Genomic DNA, 23,103 nt, shown 5'->3' on the forward strand with positions numbered 1-23,103 from the left:
CCCTGACCTAGGGTGACCGTGCTGAGGTGTGAGAGAGAAGTTCAGGCAACATATTCCGGACAGTCCCTGCTGCCTCTCACCTGCCAACTTGCTGTTTTCCTGCTTTTTATCCAGGTGAAATCTGATTCCTCTAAAGTCCATGACAAAAAAAAAACCCAAACACTTTTTTTTTTCCCCCTGTTTTCCCTCTCCTTTTTCTCCTTTCTTTCCTTCCTTTTGTTTCTCTTTCCCTGTTCTGTTTTGGTTTTAATGTTTTTGAATCTAACCTAACTAACAGAGCATCCAGATGCTGTGGTCTAGCTATCTCTATAAAGACCCAGTCCCTGACTCTCAAATCTTACCCTCTTGACTTGATTACAGCACAGAGTGGGAGGGTGAGAAAGCCATAGGGGACACAGGAAAAGTGGTACATTGCAGCTCAGCAGAGCATATGAGCAAAAGATGTATTGTATTTACATAATATGTGAGTAAATAACAATCTGAGTATCATTTCTTGTGGGGTCCCGAAAGGCTGGAGTAAGTTATGGTCCCCTCCTAGATTAACTTTGTGATCATGTTCCTTCCAGGCAAGATGGCTTGGATAAGGCACAAAGATGGTTGCTGAATGAGGGATATTGAAAAGAAAGTCTTAAAAAAAACCCTGAAGTTGAGGATGAAGAAATGGATTTTGATGGCAGGAGAAAAGGGGAACTGGACGCTTTGAGATGGTGGTGGCTATGTCTGGTCCTGAATGGAGATGACTCCTACTCTCCTGGGAAAGGAAGGGTGAAAATCCATTGCCAAGAGTTGCGTTTATCTTGCCAAACATGCCTACAATGCAGTCAGCAATAGGTGAGCTCTAGTTTCCTTCTGTAGAAAGTGGAGATGCAGTCAATGCTGCTAGGGATCATGAGGGAATAGTATGAAGGAAAAGTAGGAAAGATTCCCTCACCTGAATGCTCTGGATGACAAGAGATGCACAGGGGAAGAGAAGTGAACTGGGACACCAATATAAGGTGGAGACTGTTGATATGTGGATGGGTCATTGTATTAAACCTTCACAGATGTTTTACCTGTTCCTATGTAGGATGCCTACCATTCAAAGAAGATCAGACCCATTTTCTTTTGGAAAATGGAAAACACTGATGAGACTTAGGCTCATGATCCTGGCCATAAACAGTAACAGAGAGTGAAACTGTACAAAATAAGGTTAGAAGAAAACCCATGCAATGTCACAAGACTACGAAAGATCCCTACGTGCTTCATCCCTAGGAGAGGATGATAACTCAGAGTATCTGGTCAGTCTCCAGCTTATACTGGAAAACAGCACAGTGAAATCTCCATGAAATCATAACTATATATGTATGAAGCACCATAAAGGAACCAAACTAATTAGTTCAGGGCTAAGACCACATAGCCTCAGAGAGGTTTCATTGCCCTCTTTAGCAGAATTCTCATGATGGCTCCCACTGGGGACTCGTTCAGGTGTAGCTGTGATGAGGGCCATAACACATACGTGAGAGAAAAGGAGAGAAAGGGTTCTTATATTTCTGAGACTTCATTATTTCTGCAAGCCACGGCAAAACGCGTTTGCAGGCATTCTAGGAGGAGTTATAAATAAAGAAAATTAAACTACCATCGACCCAATGAGTACAGCCCATTTCATGCAGTGTTTTCACTGCAAAAGCTCTCTTACTTGATATTGGCAAAATTTGGTGATTTGAGGTGTGCATTGCTGCTGATACGAGTAATTGGCAAGGGTGGAGGATATTATTTTAAAGAGACTGACTCATTTGAAAGCATTTAAGGAATAGAATGAAGCTACACACACAAAATGAATCAACAAGAGTCCGCTTTCAGATGTGTTGCCCGGGTACAGATTAAACCAGCTTTTTGCTCCTCTTCAATCTGAACCAGCTCCCCTTATTAGAGTTGGCGGAAAGGCTTAATTTATTATGTACCAAAAGGGATGGGATTGTGCCCTTCCTTGGTACAGTTGTTGGCAGTGGATATTTTTATTTCCCCTACATCATGTGAAAACCATGCTTTTCCAACCTAAGTGATGTCCATTGCAGAGGAAGGCTGAAGAGAAACTGCCTCCACTGGCAAATGCCCAAGAGAACTCTTTTTTAAGGACCCTTCTGCTTGGGTCCTGCTGCAGGGTCTGCTCTGAGCAGGTTGATGTTTTGCCCTCAAAAATACAAACCCGACCAGGCACCCAGAGCTTGACACAGGCTGCAAAATGAGTACTATGTTTGAATTCGAACCCAGGGCCTAGTCCAAGCTCTGAGGTTTTATGCAGTACATCACCCAATGAAATTGCCTTTCCCCCCTCCCTGTTTCAATTAGAAAGAACATTAGGTCAATCAGATAAAGCCACATTGGGAGGATTTCCTCTTTATGGCGCTTGCCTCTTCAATTATCTATAATGAACTTCCTCACAGCACTGCAAAGCTTTTTATATGCAAACGAATCCTGTTTTGGGGCTGCCGCAATCACTGCTTGTTAATGAACTTGAAACAAGTGTTATCAGAAAGGTTACAGCACCAGTGGTGGAGGGGGACGGGATAAAGCTAGACAAGAAAGACCAGCCTGAAGAGCTGGGATTGGCCTGCAGGTAACATAGTGGACTATCTCCAACCCTCACCCTCCAGCCCCCTTCAGAGGCTTTTCTATTTGACAGACATCAAGCAAAATGCCCACTCGTGGGAAATGGCTGCTCAGCAGCAGATAGGGCTTTCCCATCCTCCTGTCCCACTGATTCACTCTGCCAATGCATCTCTCTCTCAACTCCTATAGCTGGGGAGGGAAAAAAATGGAGAATATGTTGCCAAGGTCTTTTCTTATGCCAGGAGAGAGGGAGCTGATTCAGAGGTCTCAGGACGTGTTGGGCAAGTGAAGGGGAAGATTCAGGAGGTGTTGAAGCCATGCAGTCCCAAACGGTATTTACACACAGTATCTGCTGGTGTGATCAGAACTGGAAACTCTTACTCATGTTTTAATATAGCCTAGACCGCCTCCTACCCCTGCCCTCTGCGTTTTTATAGGTCTAAGTCACCCAGGGTAAAATTATGCCTCACTTTCTCATGATGAGTAACTACTTAACTCTGCAGCTAGCCTTAATGCTGGTGTGCCTTGATAGGGTCCTACCCTATTGGACCCAAGTTTGAAAAGACTTTCTAGACTGTCAAGCCTTGCTCTTTTGTCAAGACAAACACTTCTATGACACTTTAACCATTGCATTTCAGCATTAGTAGCTCCCTGGGGACATTTCATCATGGAACAATACAACAGCAATAACAGAGAGTGTTGGAACATGGTGTAGCTCCTCAGGCACTCTTGGGGGTCAGACACAGCCTCTTTCCACACTGGCTGCGTCTTGTGCATGATGGGGCATAGGGCAACTTCCACTGCTCATATACTCAGCTTCCTGGAGCCTCCTCACACATGTCTGCTTGTTGAAGTGCTGCTCAGCACCAGAATCTCCAAGACCGCGGAGAATCACAGTGGTAAAGCTCGTCATTGCAATGCAGTACCACATGGGCTTGCCACCTCCAATCCTTACACCATCCAGCCAGGTTGACGTGATGGCCTATAAAGCCTCAGTCCTTGGTAGCACATGTTAAGCTAGGCCTTGTGCCAGATTAGCACAGAGAAATTGCCACCAGATCCAAGATGATTCACCTCCATCCAGCTCCAGTGACTGTGTGCTTGGCTGTCCTGGTTCCGGTGTTAGCCTGGACAAAGCCAGTTGAAGTCCATCAGCAGCTGTCAGGTACTTACACCATTAGCATCACCCTATAAGTGCAGATGAGAAATCAGGTTGCCCCAAAGGGCTCTTCAGTCTGGCATCCCTGCTGGGACAGACAAACCCTCTTTGGGGACTGAGGAAGGCTTCTGGACTTCACTGCAGTGACGCGTTGGGTGATTACTGGATTTTTTTCCTGCCCCTGGCCATGGATCGGCTCACACCCGCAGTGTGATGACTGACGGCTCTTGTAATTCTATTCCTGGTTGGTGTAACTGCAGATGTTACACGTCCAATCCATTTCTTTATCTTCCTAAGATATTTACTTCAGTAAGATGCTTCTACCATCTGCTCTAACAAGCTCCCAGGCTCTCATAAGCCATAAATTCCACTTTTGAGCCTTTCGGTCCCTTTCCCTATTTTCCAGCCCTGGATCAGTCATTTTCCTCCTGCCATCCCTTGCCCACACCTACAGATTAAGCTTGCACCTCTTTAGGTAAGTTCCCTGTCTCTGCTTGCACTGACTGGACCTGGCTTTAACGTTGGGCAGGACAGGCTGAAATGGTGTGGCTCTCTGGACTGGACAGGGTGGCTGCACCATCACGATACCGTGGTGCTCTACAGAGGGCAGGCATTGTGCCAAATACAGCGCAGAGAAGAGAAAGAGGGGACAGGCTTTCTCTTGGCATCTAGGAGTTGAAAAGACTTAAGAGAGGGGACAGCCAGGCACTCACAAGTGATCAAGACAGCGTGGTCTGTGCATATGGCATGCTTATGTTTTGTAGCCTGTTGTAGTGTTTTTTTAAAGGATCCCATTTTATATCAAACTGCCTTGGATTAGCCAGGCAAATGCCGCACTAATTTCCTAAGGAGTTGATAGCTTCCTAGAATACATGAATTTGACAGCTTGCAGTTGTCTGATTGTACTGTGAAGAAGCAGTGCATTGCTATTCTAACTAAAGCTGTGTAAATTAATGAGACTTTGAGTACAGCCTTCTGCATCGCAGTTTTGTGTGCCCAGACCTCTACCTGTGTGAGGGACCCACCAAGAGGCACTGGATTAGCGACATCCAGTTAGCATTGCTCTTTTTGTGAAATGGTGGCAAGCCTTTCCAAGGAATCCCCACGCATTATGTAACAGTTGTTTCTTGGGAGCTGGATTTATCTGCAATAAATATTCTGTCCCCTTCTAAGCCAAAACAAATTCTTTTTAACAGTCCAGACTCTGTAGTTTACAACATGTCTTGCTGGAGCTAGCTGGAGCTGTGCCTTTTGTACAATGGTTCGTTGGCTGTTGGGGAGGCAGGAAAGCGCACTTAGATGTTGCTTTATTCACTTCTCATGTCATGGCATTGTGACCGGGCTACGTCCCTGGAAGGGACATGATTTCTTTCCTACTACCTGATTAACAGAGCAGGTATTAAAAAGCACCAGAGGTAGCTTCCTTGGGTCCCGAAGGTTGAAAGTCTATAGTGTGAACAAGGGAAATAGGAAAGGACGGTCTGTAAAAGAAATCCTTCCTCACCTGTTTATCTAAGCCTTCCCAGCAATGCTCCTTGAATACCCTTGTAATAGGCTGAGGCCCAGGGAGATGCAAAGGCTTTGTAATCGGTTGAAGCGAAGCGTGAAGTGAGAAGGTTGAGAAGCATCAGAGGACTCCACCTGGGGCTGGGAAACCCATGTGCTGACTTGGCACGTTGTCTTCTCTCTCCCTAGGACTGTCCCCAGCTGCTGCAGGCAGAGAAGATCCTGGTGCCGGTGGAAGTGATCAAGCCGATCACGCTGAAGGCCAAGAACCTGCCCCAGCCGCAGTCGGGCCAGCGAGGCTACGAGTGCATCTTGAACATCCAGGGCAATGAGCAGCGGGTGCCCGCCTTGAGGTTCAACAGCTCCAGCGTGCAGTGCCAGAACACTTCGGTGAGCAAGTCCTGCATGCGCGGGAGAGATGCAGGGGCCAAGGAGGACCAGGAGTGCCTACAGCACTGTCCCAATGGGATCTGGGGTTGTGTTGCAGCCCTTTTTACCTTATTGCCTACCCAATTCCAGCCACAGTCAAGGAAAGGCTGGTTGGTAGGTTGCAAACTGCCCTTTTTGCTCTTTAGGCTGGCTGGTGTCACCACACAGTGGTTACTTCTGCCCTTGGATCCCAGCATTTGGCTGTGGTGGAGCACCTTAGCCATGACCCATAGGCATTACTATCAGCTTAACCTGCCCATATCCTCACAGTGCCACATCCTTGTGTGCATTCAAAAGGGTTTCCAGAGGGACAGGTGTTCATGTCAGCACTGAGAGTTAAGGTTATTATGTGGGGTTTTGGTGACAGGACATATAAAACCCCATATAAACAGTCTGACGGATGTCAGCATGTAATGGGTCCAAAGAAGGGTGAGATGCTGAAGGCTTGAGTCCAGCCTTCCTCCAGCCATTGACTCACAGCATGACCTTTGGCTAGTCCCTTTGCCTCTGCCCACCTCCCATTCCCCATCTGCAGTGCAGGGCCAGTAACCCCCTCCCAGGGAGCCTGTGTGAGTCACGGTGGTGGTGTCACCGCGGCAATGCCGGTCTTGGGGTCAAACACTGGCATCTGCCAGGAGCCATGCATATGTGCAATGGTGGTCTCCTAGCACGGCTTCTCCGGAGGTTTCTCCACGAGCCTGATGTCTCCCAGACATGCATTTGAGTCATTCTCATTCCTGCTACTACAGGATGATTTATTAGTCAAAGAGCTAATTACAGGCTTTAGCCACTTCACTGCAGCTCTGCCACTCCGTGCCGGGCAGCGCTTGTTAAAATCCGTCACAACATACTCTGCTGCATTAAGCAGCATGCTGAAGATTACAGGCAGTTCACACATTTTGTGATCTGTTGCAAACAAGCAACTTCCCAATGACACTCTCGTGTTTGTTCCTTTGCCTCCCTCCCTCCTCCTGATTTTCATTACTGGTTAGTGGCCTGTGAGCATCCAGGTTTGAGGTTTCACATAAGAAGGCATTGCACTTTAAAAAAAAATAATAATTTTCTTTTACAATAGCGAAAGCCTGAGGCTAAAGGGTATTATATGGACACGGGCAGAGTCTATATATCTATCCAAAAAGTCTTAGCAGGGAAGACAGCAGCCACCCTTTGGAGTCATGAATTTTCTGGCGCACATAGGCATCAGCATGAGGTATCTCAGGATGATTTTAAGCAAGTTAGGCTGAGTGGGGGACTGACTGCCTCAGCAGTCCTGGAGAGTCTCTCTCAGCATCCGAGTTTGTGGTATGCAATAAATGAGCCTGGTTTTGAGAGGTAATGGTTACTATTCCCATACTACCTGCATGCTCCAAGAAGTTGCTAGTGCCTAGGACCAGAGAAGTGGGCTTTGATGAATCCCCAGATGCATTTGCTCATGGGATGCCTGAGTGCTGTGACAGCACCATGTTGATTTTAATGTTTATTTTGATGCTAGAACACTCAAGGCTACTCCTGAGCTGCACAGGGTGTCAGGGCTGAGTCTCAGGCTAATGCCAAGGCACTCCATGACCTTGCTGCTGTGTGGTGTCTGTAGGACGCCTGTCCCATGTTTGGTGGTGGCTCAGGTGGACCTCTTTCTTCTCCAGGGAGAGAGGCTTATTTTGGAATAAACTCAACTCTTTCCTATCCTGTTTTCTGCCTCCTCTCTCCCTCTCCCTTTCCCTCTCCCTCTCTTCCCTTCTCTTTTCTTCTCTTTTCTTCCCCTTTCTTCCCTTTTCTTCCCTTTTATTTTGAAGGCACTTTGACTCTATGATTTGAGGTTTGCTTTTTTTTTTTTCCCTGAGAAATGTTATTTCATTGTTGCTCTGAATTTGCCAGACACTGAGAGAAAGAGCTGTGGAAGGGAAAGCCAGACAAAAGAAAGAAACATTCACACAGATACAAAAAGGGAACAGAGAAGACCCCGCTCTGTTTGAGCAGGTGGCAGAGGACACAGACAATAGGGAAGGAGTGCTGTAGATATGTCTCCATCATGATTATTTCCTTTCCTGCCAGAATTAGCATTCAGTCTGGAGCCACTGCGATACAATGAGCCTCTGCTCCGAGGGTCACCTGGCTTTAGAAACAGCCGTATGAGCTTGTTTGCAAATTGAATCAGCCCCCTTCAACAGAGCTTTTTACTCAGCAGAGTTGCTGGATGAGACACTGAATGTAGCACCTGCATTGCAGGCTTGGAGATGGTCCAAAGAAGGGTAGGAGGATGTGTTGTGATGTGTGTCCCTGAAGGGATGCTATCCTGCCAGCAGATCTTTCTGTTGATGATGCATGCTAGACTAAGCAATCATTCTTGGCTTGTTTTCCTTCACAAGCCTCAAGATCTACCCCCTCCCATCAAACACTAGGCACTGACAAGCTCAGATTCAGCTCTTTCAGAATAACTTCTGCAAAATGCAGGAGTTTTCCTGCTTTCACACAGGATAGGATCAGGAAAAAGCCTTAACTCTTGCTGTCCGCTGCCTGGTCCCTCAGGATTTATTCCAGGGTAGCTGAGATCAGAACCATCTTAAGCAGGCGCTTTTCTAAGTGGCTTCAACTTCAGTTAAGAGATGTTATAAGGACACCCAGGTGGGACCAGCCTATCTGACGGTCTGTCAGCAATGTCATACCCAGCACTGATGGTGCCTAGGTGCTCGGTCCAGTCAATAGCCAGCTCTGTCTCTCCCCCTGTCTTCCCTGGAGATATTTCATCTGATAACAGCAATAAGTCACTGCAGGCAGCACGCTTCGGGACAATTATCGTTCTTGTCAAGTGGTTTGAGACTCTCAGCTCTGGGCTTTGTCCTCTACCACACCACCCAAGGCATGCAATTATCACTCAGAGAGACCCTGCCTGCCATTCCTTATTGCACTTACGATAGCTCTGCCGACAGTCTGGACACAGAGTGATGGAAGGAAATGAAAAGGAGGAGAGAGCTAAGGAGGCATATAAATAAGTAAGTAAAAACGTCAACAGAAATGGCTGAAATTGCTAGATCTATTAGGGCAGCGAGCAGTTTCTCCAGTGGGAAGCAGTGGGATCCCCGGCACTTGCAGTCAGCCCAATATTAGCAGCCTTCTGCATGAGAAACAGGGAGGTGGGTGAGAGATGACCCACCTGACCATGCCATGATCATTGCCATTACCTGCTTCAGTGACATATTCTTTCTTTGTGTGAGCCTGCCCACTGCCTGGCCTTGGCACACACAGGCAGCACACACTGATTTCTAGCAGCGAAATCCCTGCTGATAATTTGCCTCAAGTCCTTCACAGGTCCATGTGTCGTGAGACCCGAGACGGTACAGCTGAAAGTGCTGTGTAACTTAGGGATAGGAAAAACAAGTATGTTATATTTATCGCATCATTGCACTTGAGCGAAAGATCTCAGAGGCATTTGACTCTGTGGTGTGGCTCACACAGTGGAGGGAGTGATAAAAAAAAAACAGAGCTGGGGAAAAATGAGGAGCTATTCACAGAAATCATGGGAAAACACACTTATGGGTGGCCAAAGGAAGACGAGCACAGGGCTGTGAGCCGTACACACACTTCCCTATTATTATGATGCACTATTATTATTATTATTATTATTATTATTATTATTATTATTTATCTACATTCAAATATCACAGAGAAGCCCTAATCATGATGTGAGCTCTATTGTCCTGGGTGATATCCAGACATAAAAATTCAGTCCCAGCTCCGGGAAGCAAAGAGCGCAAGGAGATGGGATGACTGTGGGCAGGAAGTTTTCTGCCTATAGTTTATGGCTGGAAAATTGATGCTAAGAGGGATTAAATGATTTGCACAGGATCACACAAGAAGTTGGTGACAGAACCAGGTACAGGAATCGATCCCCAGGCCCAAGCTCTAGTCACAAGAGTGGGGTTTTGTGCTGTCAGGGAAAACAGACTGACACTGAAATACTACTAAAATGATGTTTGTCTGCAGATGTTTCCCCGCTATTGGACATGCTTGAGGTACAAGGGGGAAACATCATGTAACCACTCTTGGTTTATCGTCCTAAGCGTGCCCAAGCCGAACTACCAAAGGGCTTTACCTGGTGATACAGCATCCCAACGAGATGCAGCAAGAGGTCAAGCATGGCTATGGATTTGCACAAACTGCATGGCTCAGAGGTCTGTGAAGCTGAGTTCCTCTAACGCAGGGTGCCTGTAGTAACAGGATGCCCGGAAGAGCCAGGAATTTGCAGATTTCTGAAATGCAAAGTATCTTTCCATGAAGGCAGCCAATGTTTGCATAGCTGTTGTAGAACTGACAGCTGGGATTTTGCAGCCACCCTCTCGGTCTGAGGGTAGTGAACTTCCATGAGACAAAAAGTCAATGAGTTTACAGTAGCTTGCATACAATATGTTAAGCCACTAACAACACGGCAAAATGACCAAGTGATGTGATGGGCTCAGCCCGTGTTGCAGGAGTATCTGATGCTAGTGAAGAGTTTAAGAGACAAAGAGCTGGTATCTGGGAGTTCAAATCACACTGTGCTGTTCCTGTGGATTACAACAGCTCCTTCTAGCAGCTTTTTGGCATTTCTTGATGAGAACCAGTCTGCCTTTCCGGAAGGGCAGCCTCTCTTTCTCAGTTTGGGCCTCTAAATTGCCCGTAATTTTCTGCTTTGATTTGATTTGCATGGTGGGAATCCAGTTTTTGCAGACTTAGGGGTCAGATTTACATCTTTTCAGCAGTTTTGCCTGTGCTGGGGAAAGTTGTGCAAGGCAATGTATACATACAAGCCCTAATGGGATGAATGCTCTTTAGCAGGAGTATCCGGGAAGCTCTGTTGTTAGTCCTGGAGATTGATACATCGTCTTCTTTTTCTTCTCTGAAACATATTTCCATCTTATTGTTACAGCTGAGCGAGTCCTTTTCAGAGACTCCTATTGAGTTCAGTGGGCTTTGAACAGGGGTCACAGTGAGTTAGCAGCTCCTGTGGTCTGAAGAGGACGGAGCATTTACTCGCTGTTACTTTGCAAGTTGCTCTGTTTCGCTGCCGTGCAGCCCATGAGCTTTCTGAGCAGGCCGGGCATGGCAGCGTGAGCATCCTTGTTCCAGCCCCCAGCTAGCTTCATCCTTGGAGCTCTTCCATGGGGATCCTGTTTATTCCCTCGCATCCGTTTCTAGTTCTGGATCAAGTCTGCTGAGCTAACAAGTGGAATATGTGTTTGCCCCCGGCGCCGCAGACAGGTAAGATCTAAAATCCCAGCTGGGCTCCTGCTGCTGGCGCTTGGATCCTCCGTGGGATGAAAGGCTCTGGGGGACTCCAGCTGCCTGTCCCTTGGCAGCCCTGTCTAGGCTCTGCTAACAGCTAAATCCCAACACACACACATGAGGCTCTGCTGAAGCAGAAAGTAGCGCTTTCTCAGGCACCTACAGACTCAACTTCTGACTTAAGGGTGACCAGTGGTTCTGTATATATGCTTTTTCTCATTCCCAATCAGCAGTTGCAAAGTGCTGTACAAAGCAGGCGTTTGCAAAGCTCCTGAGTGGCAGAAGATTAATTATTCTCTACTTTTCAGGCGCTCTCCTTCCCACTCCTGTCTCCCCATCCTTGCTCCTAGCTCCAAAAAGCCGTGAAAAGTCAGTGTTGTGAGTCCAAGCGGCTCTGCATCATCTTGCATCTTGCTGGCAGTGACACCGAGAAATGTCATAAAAATGCTAATACTGAATGAGACTGGCGGGTACAGCCCTATTGCAAAGGACTCTGCTAACCTGCGGCTGCTCTTTACTTCCATGGTAACCACAAAGCTTAAACCCATAAATACCCTACAACTAGATCATAATCACAGGGTCTTGCAGATTAGTGGCTAATTGTGTTTAGTTTGTCCAAAGAGAAATTACCGTGCAACTAGCACTCACTCTGCCGTAATGGACAGAAATCACCATATATGATTTACTCCGCAATTATATGGCAATTAAGGATACAGAAAAACCTACCTTTAAAGGCTCAGAGCTTTGGCATGTTTGTGGAAAACCACGCTGAGACTTTAAGTGATGGGGAACTCTCTAGTGGTCTCCAAGACATACCCAACCAAACCAGACAGCTTATTGTATTGTATTTAATCTTTAGTGGGGAAAACACCTTTTTCTTTAAAAGTGGGAGTTTGTCCCGCTATAGATCCCAGTGCAGTGGGAGATTCCTGATCTCAGGAGGGTAAATCTTGCCTTGTTCCCATTCTGTCCCTTAAGCAACCATCTCATCTCCCATTACGAGGCTTTTTGCCTTTTGGTGAAGTGTTGGATGGAAGCTGTTGATGGAGGTGGGTGGTGGGATCTGATGGGCAACTGGGTGAACCCTGTGTGAACTGGCTTATGATAAACCAAAATCTAGCTGAAATAATACACTGAGCACCATGTGTCAGAGAGCTCTGAGTGGAGAGGGTCTCCAGAGATCAGCTTCCATTTCCTTTGTTAAGGCCAGATCTGTGTACCTTGACTGTGCCTGACAAGTGTTTGTTTAATTCTGTCCAACTCTCTCAGAAGATTTCTATGGCTTTCTTAACACATATTTGCTGGAAACGGGATACCTCCTACTCCAGCTGAAGCCTTTCTGGTTCTGAATAGGGAAAAATAACTGCCTCCTGGGGCTTACAGATGTAACAAACTCTTATCAAGTATGTGCCAAATGAGATTTGCTTGGTTTTTTGGCAGCAATATGGCATTGTTGATTCACAATCTGTTTGTGATCTTTAGTAGTCCCCAGACCCTTTCCTGCAGCACTGGCCAGTCACTCCAATTTCATATTTGTTTACATTGATTTCTCCTACTGAAGAATACTCGGTACTTGCCTGTATTGAATTTCACTTTGTTGATTTTGGCCCGGTTCTACAATTTGTCAAGTTTGTTTTGAATTCTTAACCCTACTTTTGGATGTTCTTGCACCCTCTCCCAGAGCAGTGTCATTCACGAAACCTGTAGTCTATCATCCAAGTTAGTAGTGACAATACTGAATAATGCCAGACCCAGAACAATACTCCATTTGAAACACCCTCCCAGCCTGACATTGAGTTATTTGACTTCTTTTTTTTTTACTTTTGGTAGCTTTTGCATATACCTTACGGTGGCTTCTTTTAGATCATATTTCCTTAGTTTGTTTATGGGAATCTCCTGTAGGACAGTAGCAAATACTCTACTGAAATCAAGATAAATCACATCTGCTGCCTCCCCTTTATGCACAAAGCCATTAAGCCTGTCAAAAAAGGAAATTAGATTGGGTTGACACAATTTGTTCTTGACAAATCTATGCTGGCTGATTTTTATCACCTTATCGTCTTGCAGGTGCTTATAAATTGATTGTTTAATAATTTGATGTACATTCTTTCTGGGAAGTCAAGTTAGGCTGACAGGTCTATAATTACACAGAACCTCCATTTTTCCCCTTTTTTAAGGTATTTCCATGATATGCCTGTTCCCTGCTTTCTGACACCTCACTCAGCTTCCAGGAGTTAGCGTAGATAACCTTACATATACGCTCAGCATCTGTGGAGTACACAGCAGAGGTGTATTTGGATGGTAGACCCACAATGCATCATGTACAACTTAAAGGTGCGCCCAAGAGTTGGCAAAATACTCTTCAGAGCTGTGTTCAACACCTAGAAGGTAAATTTCCAAGATAAGCCCCATCACGTGCAAATACCCTTAAATCCCGGAATATTCACCTAACAGCTAAGTAGGCCACTGAGAGGGGCACGGCTTGCTCTGTTAAGAACCACGACTTTGAGAGCATCCTGTGGCTTTCTGGCAGGTAATGGTGATTAGGGAGGTAGCTAACAGCTCCATTTCTCTTGTTCACAACTTGCGGCGCCACCTCTTGCCTCGTCCCATCCCCTCCCCACCTCTGGACACCATGTAAGTCTGGGTTTGGGTTTTTTTTTGCTTTTCCTCTCCCACTTCTAGTATTCGTACGAAGGGATGGAGATTAACAGCCTGCCGGTGGAGCTGACGGTCGTGTGGAACGGGAATTTCAACATTGACAACCCGGCACAGAACAAAGGTAAAGAGTTATTTCAACTTGTCCTTGGAAGCGGTAACCTTAGCAACGGGCCACATCGCTCCCTACACTTAACAAAGCCGCCATCATCTCCCCGTGCTGTCTGGTGCATACTTGTTCTCTGCACTCTGCAAATTACCAATTTTTTTTGTGTGCTTTGTGTTTCCCCCCCCACTTCTCTCTTTGCACCTGAGAAATACGAATCTCCCTCCCACTTGTGTTGCTTTCCCTCTTCCTTCATCATCTTTGCCTCCCGCTTCTCCCCAAATTTTTGTGTCTTGTTTTTATGCCCCTTCTTCTCCAGCTTTCTCCCCCTCTATTTCTCCTGCAGTGATGCTCTTCAAGTTAACATGCCAGGAGATCGGGCGCTCTCTGCTCAGAGACAATGTAGTAATGAACAGGGGAAGGGAGAGGGGGAGGAAAAAGGCTGCAGCTTGTCAGTGGGAAAAGGTTGAACAAAATAAAATGATAATGACAAAAGACCAAAAACCACCTCCTGCCCAGAGCCTGGCTCTGTTTAATTACCACCGATGGCACAGGATTGATGTGCCCCCCACAGTGGGATATTGCACATCCAGCCATGACCCTGAGGCAGGCATTTTTGCTGGAGATGGATGGTCCATTCACATCTTCTTCCCTCTTGTCCATTACCCTCAGCCACCCTGAGGTCTTTTCCCCAGGCAACCTCTCCTCTCGGCTGCTCTGCATTTACAGCTCAAACCTGCAGACTCTCTCCTTCTCACATCACCACCTCTCAGAAGTTTCTCCCTCCCTTGCTTTACCTTCTCTTTTCTTGGGCACTTTCCACAACTTCTCCCACTCCATCGTCCCACTGCCCATCAGGTACTCCCATGCTCCTCTCACACCATTTCACACGCACCCTCATGCTGAGGGGTGGTGGGTGAGGTTTCCACCAACACCATATTGAAGCTGGAGAGCAATACAGAGGGCAACTCTCCTCCCCATGGCATGACCCCTTCCTGTCCTTCTCCCCGTGCACCCACCTCTGCGATCCTTCTCTGCTGGCTCAAATAGCCGGTGGGTTTGAATAGCCAGTTTGAATGCAAAAGGTCCTGCACTGTCCTCCCCAAAACCGTGGCTCTTGAAGGTTAAATCCACTCACTAAACACAACAGGCTGGAGACCCTTGTCTAGCCCTGGCATCCAGCAGCGTGGCACAGCCCATGTTCACGCTGCCAACCTCTCTTCACACTGAAGTTGTCTGCCCACTCTCCTGCTCTCCAAGCTGTGCCAAGGCATTACCAGGACAGTGCGAATTTTCACAGGCTCAAACAGAGCCATGGACTGTGCTAGCCTTTAACAGTGTGGGTTGGAGGTCAGGTTTTGGGCGTTTGCCCCAGTCCTGCTTAGTTTTCTGATACCGTTATAGGCTGAGCGTTCTGATGCAACACGGTCCACACGAAGAGTGTGAACCTTTTTTGGGGCAGTACTGAGCTGTGCTAGGTGATGTAGGAGTAAAATCAATCTCATAATCATGATGATTGTGTCTTTAGGCATGTCTGTGCTGCTCATGTAAACCAGACCAGGGGATGAACTCAAGAAAGTTCTGTGGTGCTTAGTCTTTAGCACAGTCCCTTACAAGTTCTTGGGTTACTCAAACCCAAAAGGTTATGACTAATGACTAGGAAAAATTTGGGAAGTGGGACTGGCTGGTGGCTATCCCAAATGTGTAACTTGGATGATACCATCATGTTTTGAGTCAGGAGGAGAGCTTAGGCATGTGCACATGGATATACCACATGGAGGCATACTACATGCTCTCGGGGACACAGAGAGCTTTATTCACTAGCATAAATGTAGTGGCTACAAGCAAACACAAAACCCTGGCAGGGCTTCGCACAGTGCTGCAAACAAGCAGACCTTCTTCTCCGGAAAACTGAGAGGGAGAGGCAGAGGCAGGATTAGACCCAGTGCCTTTCTAAGTGCAGTTGCACTGGGGTACACTGCCTTCAAGCAACCAAGATGCCACTACTTTCATAGCCAGCACCGCATGGGCTGGGCTGGTAGGCTGAAAGGCTAAACTAAACCAAGCCTACTGAAGTGCCTGCAGAGATACTCACTGATAGCACTCAGACAGAGCAACTCAGCAAATTTGAGGAAATCCAACAGAAAATTAAGGAAAGGTCTGTATCCCAGGAGGCCTGTAGCACACTGTGGTTGACAGCTGTTTTGTAAACTTTTCTTGCACCCAACCTGGAGAAATAAAAAGTTTCTGAGCTTTCCCTTGCATTGGTCAATACTTGCTGACTTCTGAGGCGCAGGTGTGGAGAGACAGCCAGAGCTTTTCAGCACACGTATCCAAAGCCTTTGAGCTTTGGGATTGTGTATGGTAATAACCATAGACAAGACTTTAGTCTCCTACTGACACAGCAAAACAGAAGCACAAAGGGAAAATCCCCCATCTTATAAAGCAATCCACCAACATGTCCACAAATACAGAAAAAAAGCAAGTCTGAAAGCCTCGATTCTGCTGTCTTCATCTTCAGGGAGGAGACTTTTGCTATCAGCCCCCTGTGCAACCCAGGCCTCAGTTTACACATCTGTAAAATAAGGATAAATAACATGATCTTATTTTGTAGGAGGACTGCAACTTTTTTAGGCTTTATTTGGAAAAAGCTTTGACTGCTTCTAACCACTTAGCAGCCCAAGATGGAGCTAAGCATTAATCGTTGCTGTCTGTATTAGAGGAGGATCAACTTAGTACTCCACAGTGTAAAGCAGACTGAATTTCTGGAGCAGAAGAAGGGGGAAAGGCTGATTGTGAATCCCTGGATTCAGCCTCATAGTGAACCATTGTGAATTTACTATTATCTCTTAGGAGATAATAGTAAACAGAAGGTTCCCCCCTTCTGTTAAGGGGGAAACCTGAGTGACATTACCTTAGCACTCAGTTCTGGGTAGTTTCACACCAGGCAAATCCCCAAGTTGAAGTAAGTTGTGGGTAGGCCAAGTCTAGAAAATCATTTTAGGGTGAAGAGCTGAGGCTGAGACTGGTTATAGGTGGCACTGTATGTCATTCAGTCTCTGAAAAAGGAAGGGACTGAGGCCAAGTCACTGCCTAAGAACCTTTCCCTCCCGACCTCCTGCTTGCAGTCCATCACTCTACTGAGGACAGCATCCTTCCTTCTGCTCTCAACTTCCAAAAATATCTTTCATGGGGGGTGAACTCTGACAAGTGCAGTTTTTTTCAAGAAGGATATAAACATTTTTTCCCTCATTATTTACCCCCCTGGAGAGGTCCCATCCTGCCTCTGGGAAGAGCAGCCTAGAACACCTTCCCCTCTCTTGCTCCTCATTCTGCCCTCTGACATCCCACCACTCTCCCATGCTGTCTGCATCTCTCAGGTCCTCTCTTTTTTCCTGTCCCTCCAGTTCACCTGTACAAGTGCGGGGCCATGCGGGACAGCTGCGGACTGTGCCTGAAAGCCGACCCGGACTTCGAATGCGGCTGGTGCGAGGGGCAGAACCAGTGCACACTGAAGCAGCACTGCCCAGCTCAGGACAGCCAGTGGCTGGAGTTGTCCAGCACCAAGGGCAAATGCACAAACCCCAAGATCACAGATGTAAGTCATGGATCTGCAAGAAGCTGGGGTATTCCCTCTCGTACCCTTTCCTTGGTTTATTTTCCTGATTTGTCTTTGGGTTGGTGAGGGGAAGGTCAGGGCTGAGCTCTGCTGGGTCAGGCAAAGCCCCAGGCAACCTTGGGGATAGGAGGCCATGGTAGCCTTCAAAGGTAGGCACACATCTTCAGGTGCCTACAACATAGGGGTGAGCACGGTGTCAGAGTTCCCACCATAGTCAATGTGGACATGAATCAGTTGCACAAACACAGTCTGCTAGTGCAATCTGAGGAACACCAGAGCAACTAACCTGCCCACACAGAGTTGGCAGATGTGACATGAAGCCTTTCAGGAGCAGCTGAAGGTGAGAGAAGATGCTCTGGGGCATCTCAAATAGACAGTGTGAGGGTAATCAAATGAGCCCAACTGTCTCTTGAAATAGCCTCTCTGGCCAGCCTGGTTGAGAAGGAGATGTTGAGAGATCCCAGAGTGTTTTGAGCTTTGCTGACAGAAGGTCAAGGAAGAGGGGAGGTTGTACTTCACGCTTCCCGGCAGCATGACATGGACAAAGTCAATGTCCAGAAAAAAACAAGACTCCACTGACTCCAGCAGAGTAACGCTCTTCTGTTTGCCTGGCTGACTTTTCATGGTGAAAGAAGTCCCCACAGAGCAAACAAAGCCCTGTACAGTTGTCAGCTTTCCCCCTTTGAAGGCTCAAGGAGGAGGCAGGATCAAGCCTGGACTAAACAAAGCTTGGAACTGTCTTATTAAGTGATAAAGAGAGAATGAGGGCCAGGCTGGGGGGGGAAGGATCTGCAGCATAACAGTGTTCTTTAGAAGGTTTCCTATTGAATGTGTTGGCTGGGCCAAAGGAAGAGCTGGGGCAAAGGTACAAAGGGGAGATAAGACAATAGGAAAACCATAGAGAGAGGGAGCAGAGAAAGGGAAAGAAGGCAAGGGAGGGAAATCAGGCTTCCAGTCTAAAGTGATTTTTGCCTGCTGTCTTAGGACGCCTTTGCCATAATGATGGGCACCATATTCAGGGTCACAGGGCAGGCAGCAGGACAGATCTGAGCCTTGACGATGAGGGCTACATCCTTACCAACTGCCTCCGGCCTTAAATACTTCTCAGTCAGTGTGCCTTTGTTAACAGGAGTACCCTTTTCAGGGTGGCTAGGGCCTTATTCTGCAAATGAGAAAAGTAAGGAGGAAAGTGAGACAGGGAAGAGAAGGGAAATGCAAAGGAGGAAATCCCAGCTTCCATGGTTGCGGTTTAATATGAAACGTTAGGTGGATTATTTTACTATAAAGCAAGAAAGGCTTTTTCAATTGTATTCAGTTAAGAATCAAAAAATGTGTGTGGTATGGACGAGCCCTAAACCAATGTCCATGTGTGAAAGTTCTGTGAAAGCAAAGGCTGGATAGAATCTGGTTTTCCCAGATGCCACTGAAAAGAGCCCCTCTTACTGTGTTTCAATCCATCTTCCTGCCATCCATCAGTCCCCAAAGTACTCAGTCGGACTGCTTTGAACATGTTTCCAAGGTGGAGGCCTCCACCGCACTTGGATTTATCTGGGACTGGTAATTTTGAGCCCACCGTAACCACCTGAAGCTGTGAAACCAAACCCAGAGATAGCCAGAATGAGCAGCTACTTCTGAAAGTTCAGCTTTAAGGCCTTGAAAATTATAGGGGGATAGATGAAACCTTTTTTGAATCTTTTCAGATTCTCAAACCTTGGGAAAGATTCAGAAACTTTGCACAGATTCGTAGAATTCGGTATTGGGAAAGTGATGGATGACCAACTAAAGCAGAAGTCCAAAACCCAAGGACCTGACCATGTGGTAGTATGATGTTCTGAAGGTCCATCCACATTTCTCTGCCATGCTTTAACCCCAACCCTGCATTTACAGTCTCTTTATGAAGTGCAAAGCACTCACTTTCCACCCTACAGCTCCAGAAGGGACGTACTTCTAATTCTGCTGGCATTTCCTCCAACTTCTCCCACAGCTCAAACAGATCATTGCAATATTTGCTCATGAAATATTCCAACTGTCTGGTGCAATCATAAGTAGCTCTTGGAAAGTCTTTTTCTGAGCCATTAGCATGGAAGTAATCTCAAGTGACTGGATATATATTGCAGCTAATGGTAGGTCTGGAGCGGTTGGTAAGAGCGTGCGTATTCTGGTGAGGAGCCAGGGCAGTATCTGTGCAGGCAAAGGAAGAGAAACAACACGTGTACTCACACTTGCACAAGCACACGCGTGCACCCAGCACAGAGCTTCCCATAACCTGTATTTATTTACTAGCTCTTGTATTTATATTGCCACTCAGTGAAATTAAAGGACTTACAGTCTCGCTGAGCCACAAAACCTCCTTTAAGAGTGACAAGCTGCAGCATTAGGCTGATATGAGCGGAGGGCGTAAATTGTGATGCGGTGTCGCAGCTCTGGGTCTTTCAAGAAAAAGCTGAGGCTTCCTGGCAGCTTTTGTTTCCCTGCCTGCATTTTCCTCCCCAAAACTGACAGGTCTCGTTCCACACTTTTGCACCTGTGATAGAAACAGGCTCCTTCTCTCTCGTTGTGAAAACAGCGCAGTAACGCCTTCTTCTTGTACGTATCTGTGGGAGTGTGATGAGTTGGGGTTAAAAAATCTCCCACGTGCTCCTGGGAGAATCCCAGGCCCTCCTGTTTTAAGGAAATAAGTGGGTTCTGAAGCTGGCCTTTACAAATTAAAAATCACACAGGGAGGGGCTCAGAGGTGCTGTGCTGGCTCCACTCCGCGAAGTTCCCTGTTGATGCTTTTTGAGTCATAGCAAGAATTTTTAAAAATCTCGTGCTTCAGACAGAGACGGAAGGAGGATGATAATGTTTCCACTGAGTTTTGTGTGGCTCCTGCAGTGAAACTTTTGCCTCAAACTCACCCCTAGTCCTAAAGAAAAGGACTTTTCTAGCAAGATGTTCCTTTTCACCACTACACCTTTTTTTATTCAGGGTAATGACATTAGTCATACGAGAAAAAAAATCCTCTTTTGACCTGCTGTGAGAAGTACTGCCCATGCTAGCAAGCTCTTTCAAGCATAGATGAGCCCTAACTAACCACAGAACTAGCTTACTAGACACCTACCTTACTAGAACAAGTAAAAAACATTTGATGGCAAGTTTAATACCACAAAACAGAACCAAAATATCCCACGGGGAACTCAGTTCTCTTACAAAGTGTGTCTAATACATAAGGAAATAAAATAAAATATGGAAATCTTAGTTTGTTTTTCTTTTTTCATTTTGAGTACATACTAGATTGCATTTGGTACGGTGATATATTCTAGCCTTCCGGCATCATACATATAGTGTTTTATTAGGAGAGGGTTAGCTGATGTCAGCAAAATAAGTATTTCAAAAAGAAAACTTTGCTTGAATAGATATTTATTAATGATTCAGAATAAAAATAGTTTGAAACTGATATTTTTGGAAAATAGTTCAAGTTTTCAATGTTGAGTCCCCAGCTGAGACAATCAGTATTAGTTTCTCCTGGAATAAAAATTTCATTTTCATTCTCATTTTTTTAAGATACTTTCCTAATTTCCTGGAAAATAACCACAAATGCCTCTCTCTCTCTTTTTTTATCCATTTTCTACTTGTCTATCAATCTCATCACCACAGACCGTCCAAAGGTCAAATCTCCAGCCAACCCAAATAATAATTTCACCTGTCAGAACCTGCCATGGTTCTGATTTTGTTGGCTCAAGTGGTATTTGTCTGTTTTTTGGACCTGAGACCCGGCCGCTGCAGGGATCTTGTGCTGCAGAGGTTGTGTCTATGCTGCACAACCCTACAGGTCCAAGCACTTGTCTGTGCTCATCTGTGCTATTAAATTGTTAATCTCCATTGGTTCCCGGTATGGTCAGAGCAAAGACACACTCATTCAGGAGGTGGTTCACGGCACCTCAAATTAAATATCCTAAAATAAAATATCCCCTAAAGGTGCCAGGGTCTCTTTCCTTTTATTAAAGACGGACCTTCTAAAAATTGGCCTCTGGGTGGAAATTAGGCTAACCCTGGTGCCAGACTCAGCACTGGGAAGCGGTCCCGCTCGTGCCAGTGCCTTGACTTTCCCTGCCAGTCCGACTGCTACGCAAGGGTCTAGCTGCCAGCCCTAGATTCCCAGTTGGCAGAGCCATCAGCCGGTGGGTACGGACCTCAGACAGGGAATTCCCCCTTCCTCACTGCAGAGAGCGCCTTGCCAACGCTGGCAGATGGCAGCCGTGGCATCCTGAATGGGCAGCAGGGAATACCCTTTTAAAGCAACGTTTGAAGCCCCTTTCAACTAGCCAGTTGTATGGCAAAGCATTTGGGCACGGTGAATAATTGGAAGGGCAGAACTGAGATAATTAAGGGCCAGCCCCATGATTTCGGTGGTGTTTCAATGTTGAGGAGACAACTCCAATGCTGATTTCCGCCTGGCTCTGAACAAGGGTGATGGATGTGATGCAGAATGCTTTCCCACGTACACACCCCCTTCGCATGGGCCAGAAATGTTGCACAGAGATAGACAGCTCTGGCTGTAGGGTGAGGCTCTGCAATGGGAGGAAGAGGTGAGCTTTGGAGTTTGGGTGGTGCTTTGGCTCTGCTGCCCAACGCAGCCACTGCTGAGCAAGACACAGTGATCCTACCCCTGCTAGGGTCTGGTGAAACTTCAGACTGGGACACAAACGTCATGCCACCAGCCACCAGGATGGTTGGGATAGCCACTCGTCTCACACTGGGGCTCAGGGGCCTCCCACACCACAAATAAGCTGTCCATGCTCCCGTGCTTGCCCTTCCCTTGGCCCCAGCTCTACCTTGAGGGCAGCTGGAGCTCTTTCAGAAATACGTGTTGGCACACAGCAACTGCTGCTGCTGTCTCAGTCACCGTCCACCTACTCCGTACATAATCTGACACGCTGTTTCTGTTGTGTCTCAGCTGTTTCTTTTCAGGTGGACATTTTCAGCTGAGTTTGTGATGCATGACCAATACCTACCTCCAGAACAGATCAGAAACTCCATGTGCTTTGGGCTGGGAATTTAGGATTTAAATTGGCTGAAGCCGTTTGTGTCCTCTTCTTGTTCTTTCTCCCATTTCTTTCGACTGTGCCCCTCTCCTGCCTTTCCATGGCTCATGTCTATAAAGTGCAGAGCTCAGCTGCACAACCAGAAACCCCTGCTCCTACCTAGAAAACATCTCCTACTCGTCTCTGGATGTTTTGCAAGTAGTTAAAAGAGAGTAAATGAGATCTGGGGCAAAATTTTGTATACTCTGAGGTTGGGGCATGTGTGATCTATATTTGCATGGGAGCTGGACCTAGTGATGTATCTGGAGTAGGCTTGTTCCCTCAGTTGTTCAGCATTCATAATTAGGAGTGTCTGTAGTGGTCACAAAGAGACCTGATATCGTTTCTTCTTTCACCTGAGAGGATGCTGATGTCTTTACATAGGTGGTTTGATTATTCTCCTTTTTCTTGGCTTGTTTCTCCAGATCAATCCAGTGACGGGCCCTCGCGAAGGAGGGACCAAAGTGACCATCCGTGGGGAGAATCTGGGGCTGGAGTTCAGAGATATTGTGTCTCACGTCAAAGTGGCCGGAGTGGAGTGCAAACCGCTGGTGGAAGGGTACATCCCAGCAGAGCAGTAAGTTGGGTGTGTGGCAGACAGTGGGCCACAGCACACCTAATAACAGTCATTGCTACCTGTAGGATCTTCTAAGTGGTCCATTCCACTCAACCTTCCATCTTCCATTCCTCGCTTCCAGGTCAGGAGCTAATAATC

The 23,103-nt window shown here is 46.6% G+C and overlaps 1 protein-coding gene across 2 annotated transcripts in view; it reads left to right on the top strand.

Moving 5' to 3' along the window:
* Positions 1–23,103, top strand: part of PLXNA4 (plexin A4) — a 472,614-nt gene that overhangs the window by 370,748 nt on the left and 78,763 nt on the right. For both annotated transcript variants that reach the window (XM_076346806.1, XM_076346900.1), the window contains exons 10-13: positions 5,444–5,644; positions 13,628–13,724; positions 17,114–17,304; positions 22,814–22,965. In XM_076346806.1, coding sequence (XP_076202921.1) covers positions 5,444–5,644; positions 13,628–13,724; positions 17,114–17,304; positions 22,814–22,965 — 641 coding nt within the window. The remainder of the gene's footprint in view (positions 1–5,443; positions 5,645–13,627; positions 13,725–17,113; positions 17,305–22,813; positions 22,966–23,103) is intronic.

The sequence above is a fragment of the Aptenodytes patagonicus genome, chromosome 1 (assembly GCF_965638725.1).
Source record: "Aptenodytes patagonicus chromosome 1, bAptPat1.pri.cur, whole genome shotgun sequence".
NCBI lineage: Eukaryota > Metazoa > Chordata > Aves > Sphenisciformes > Spheniscidae > Aptenodytes > Aptenodytes patagonicus.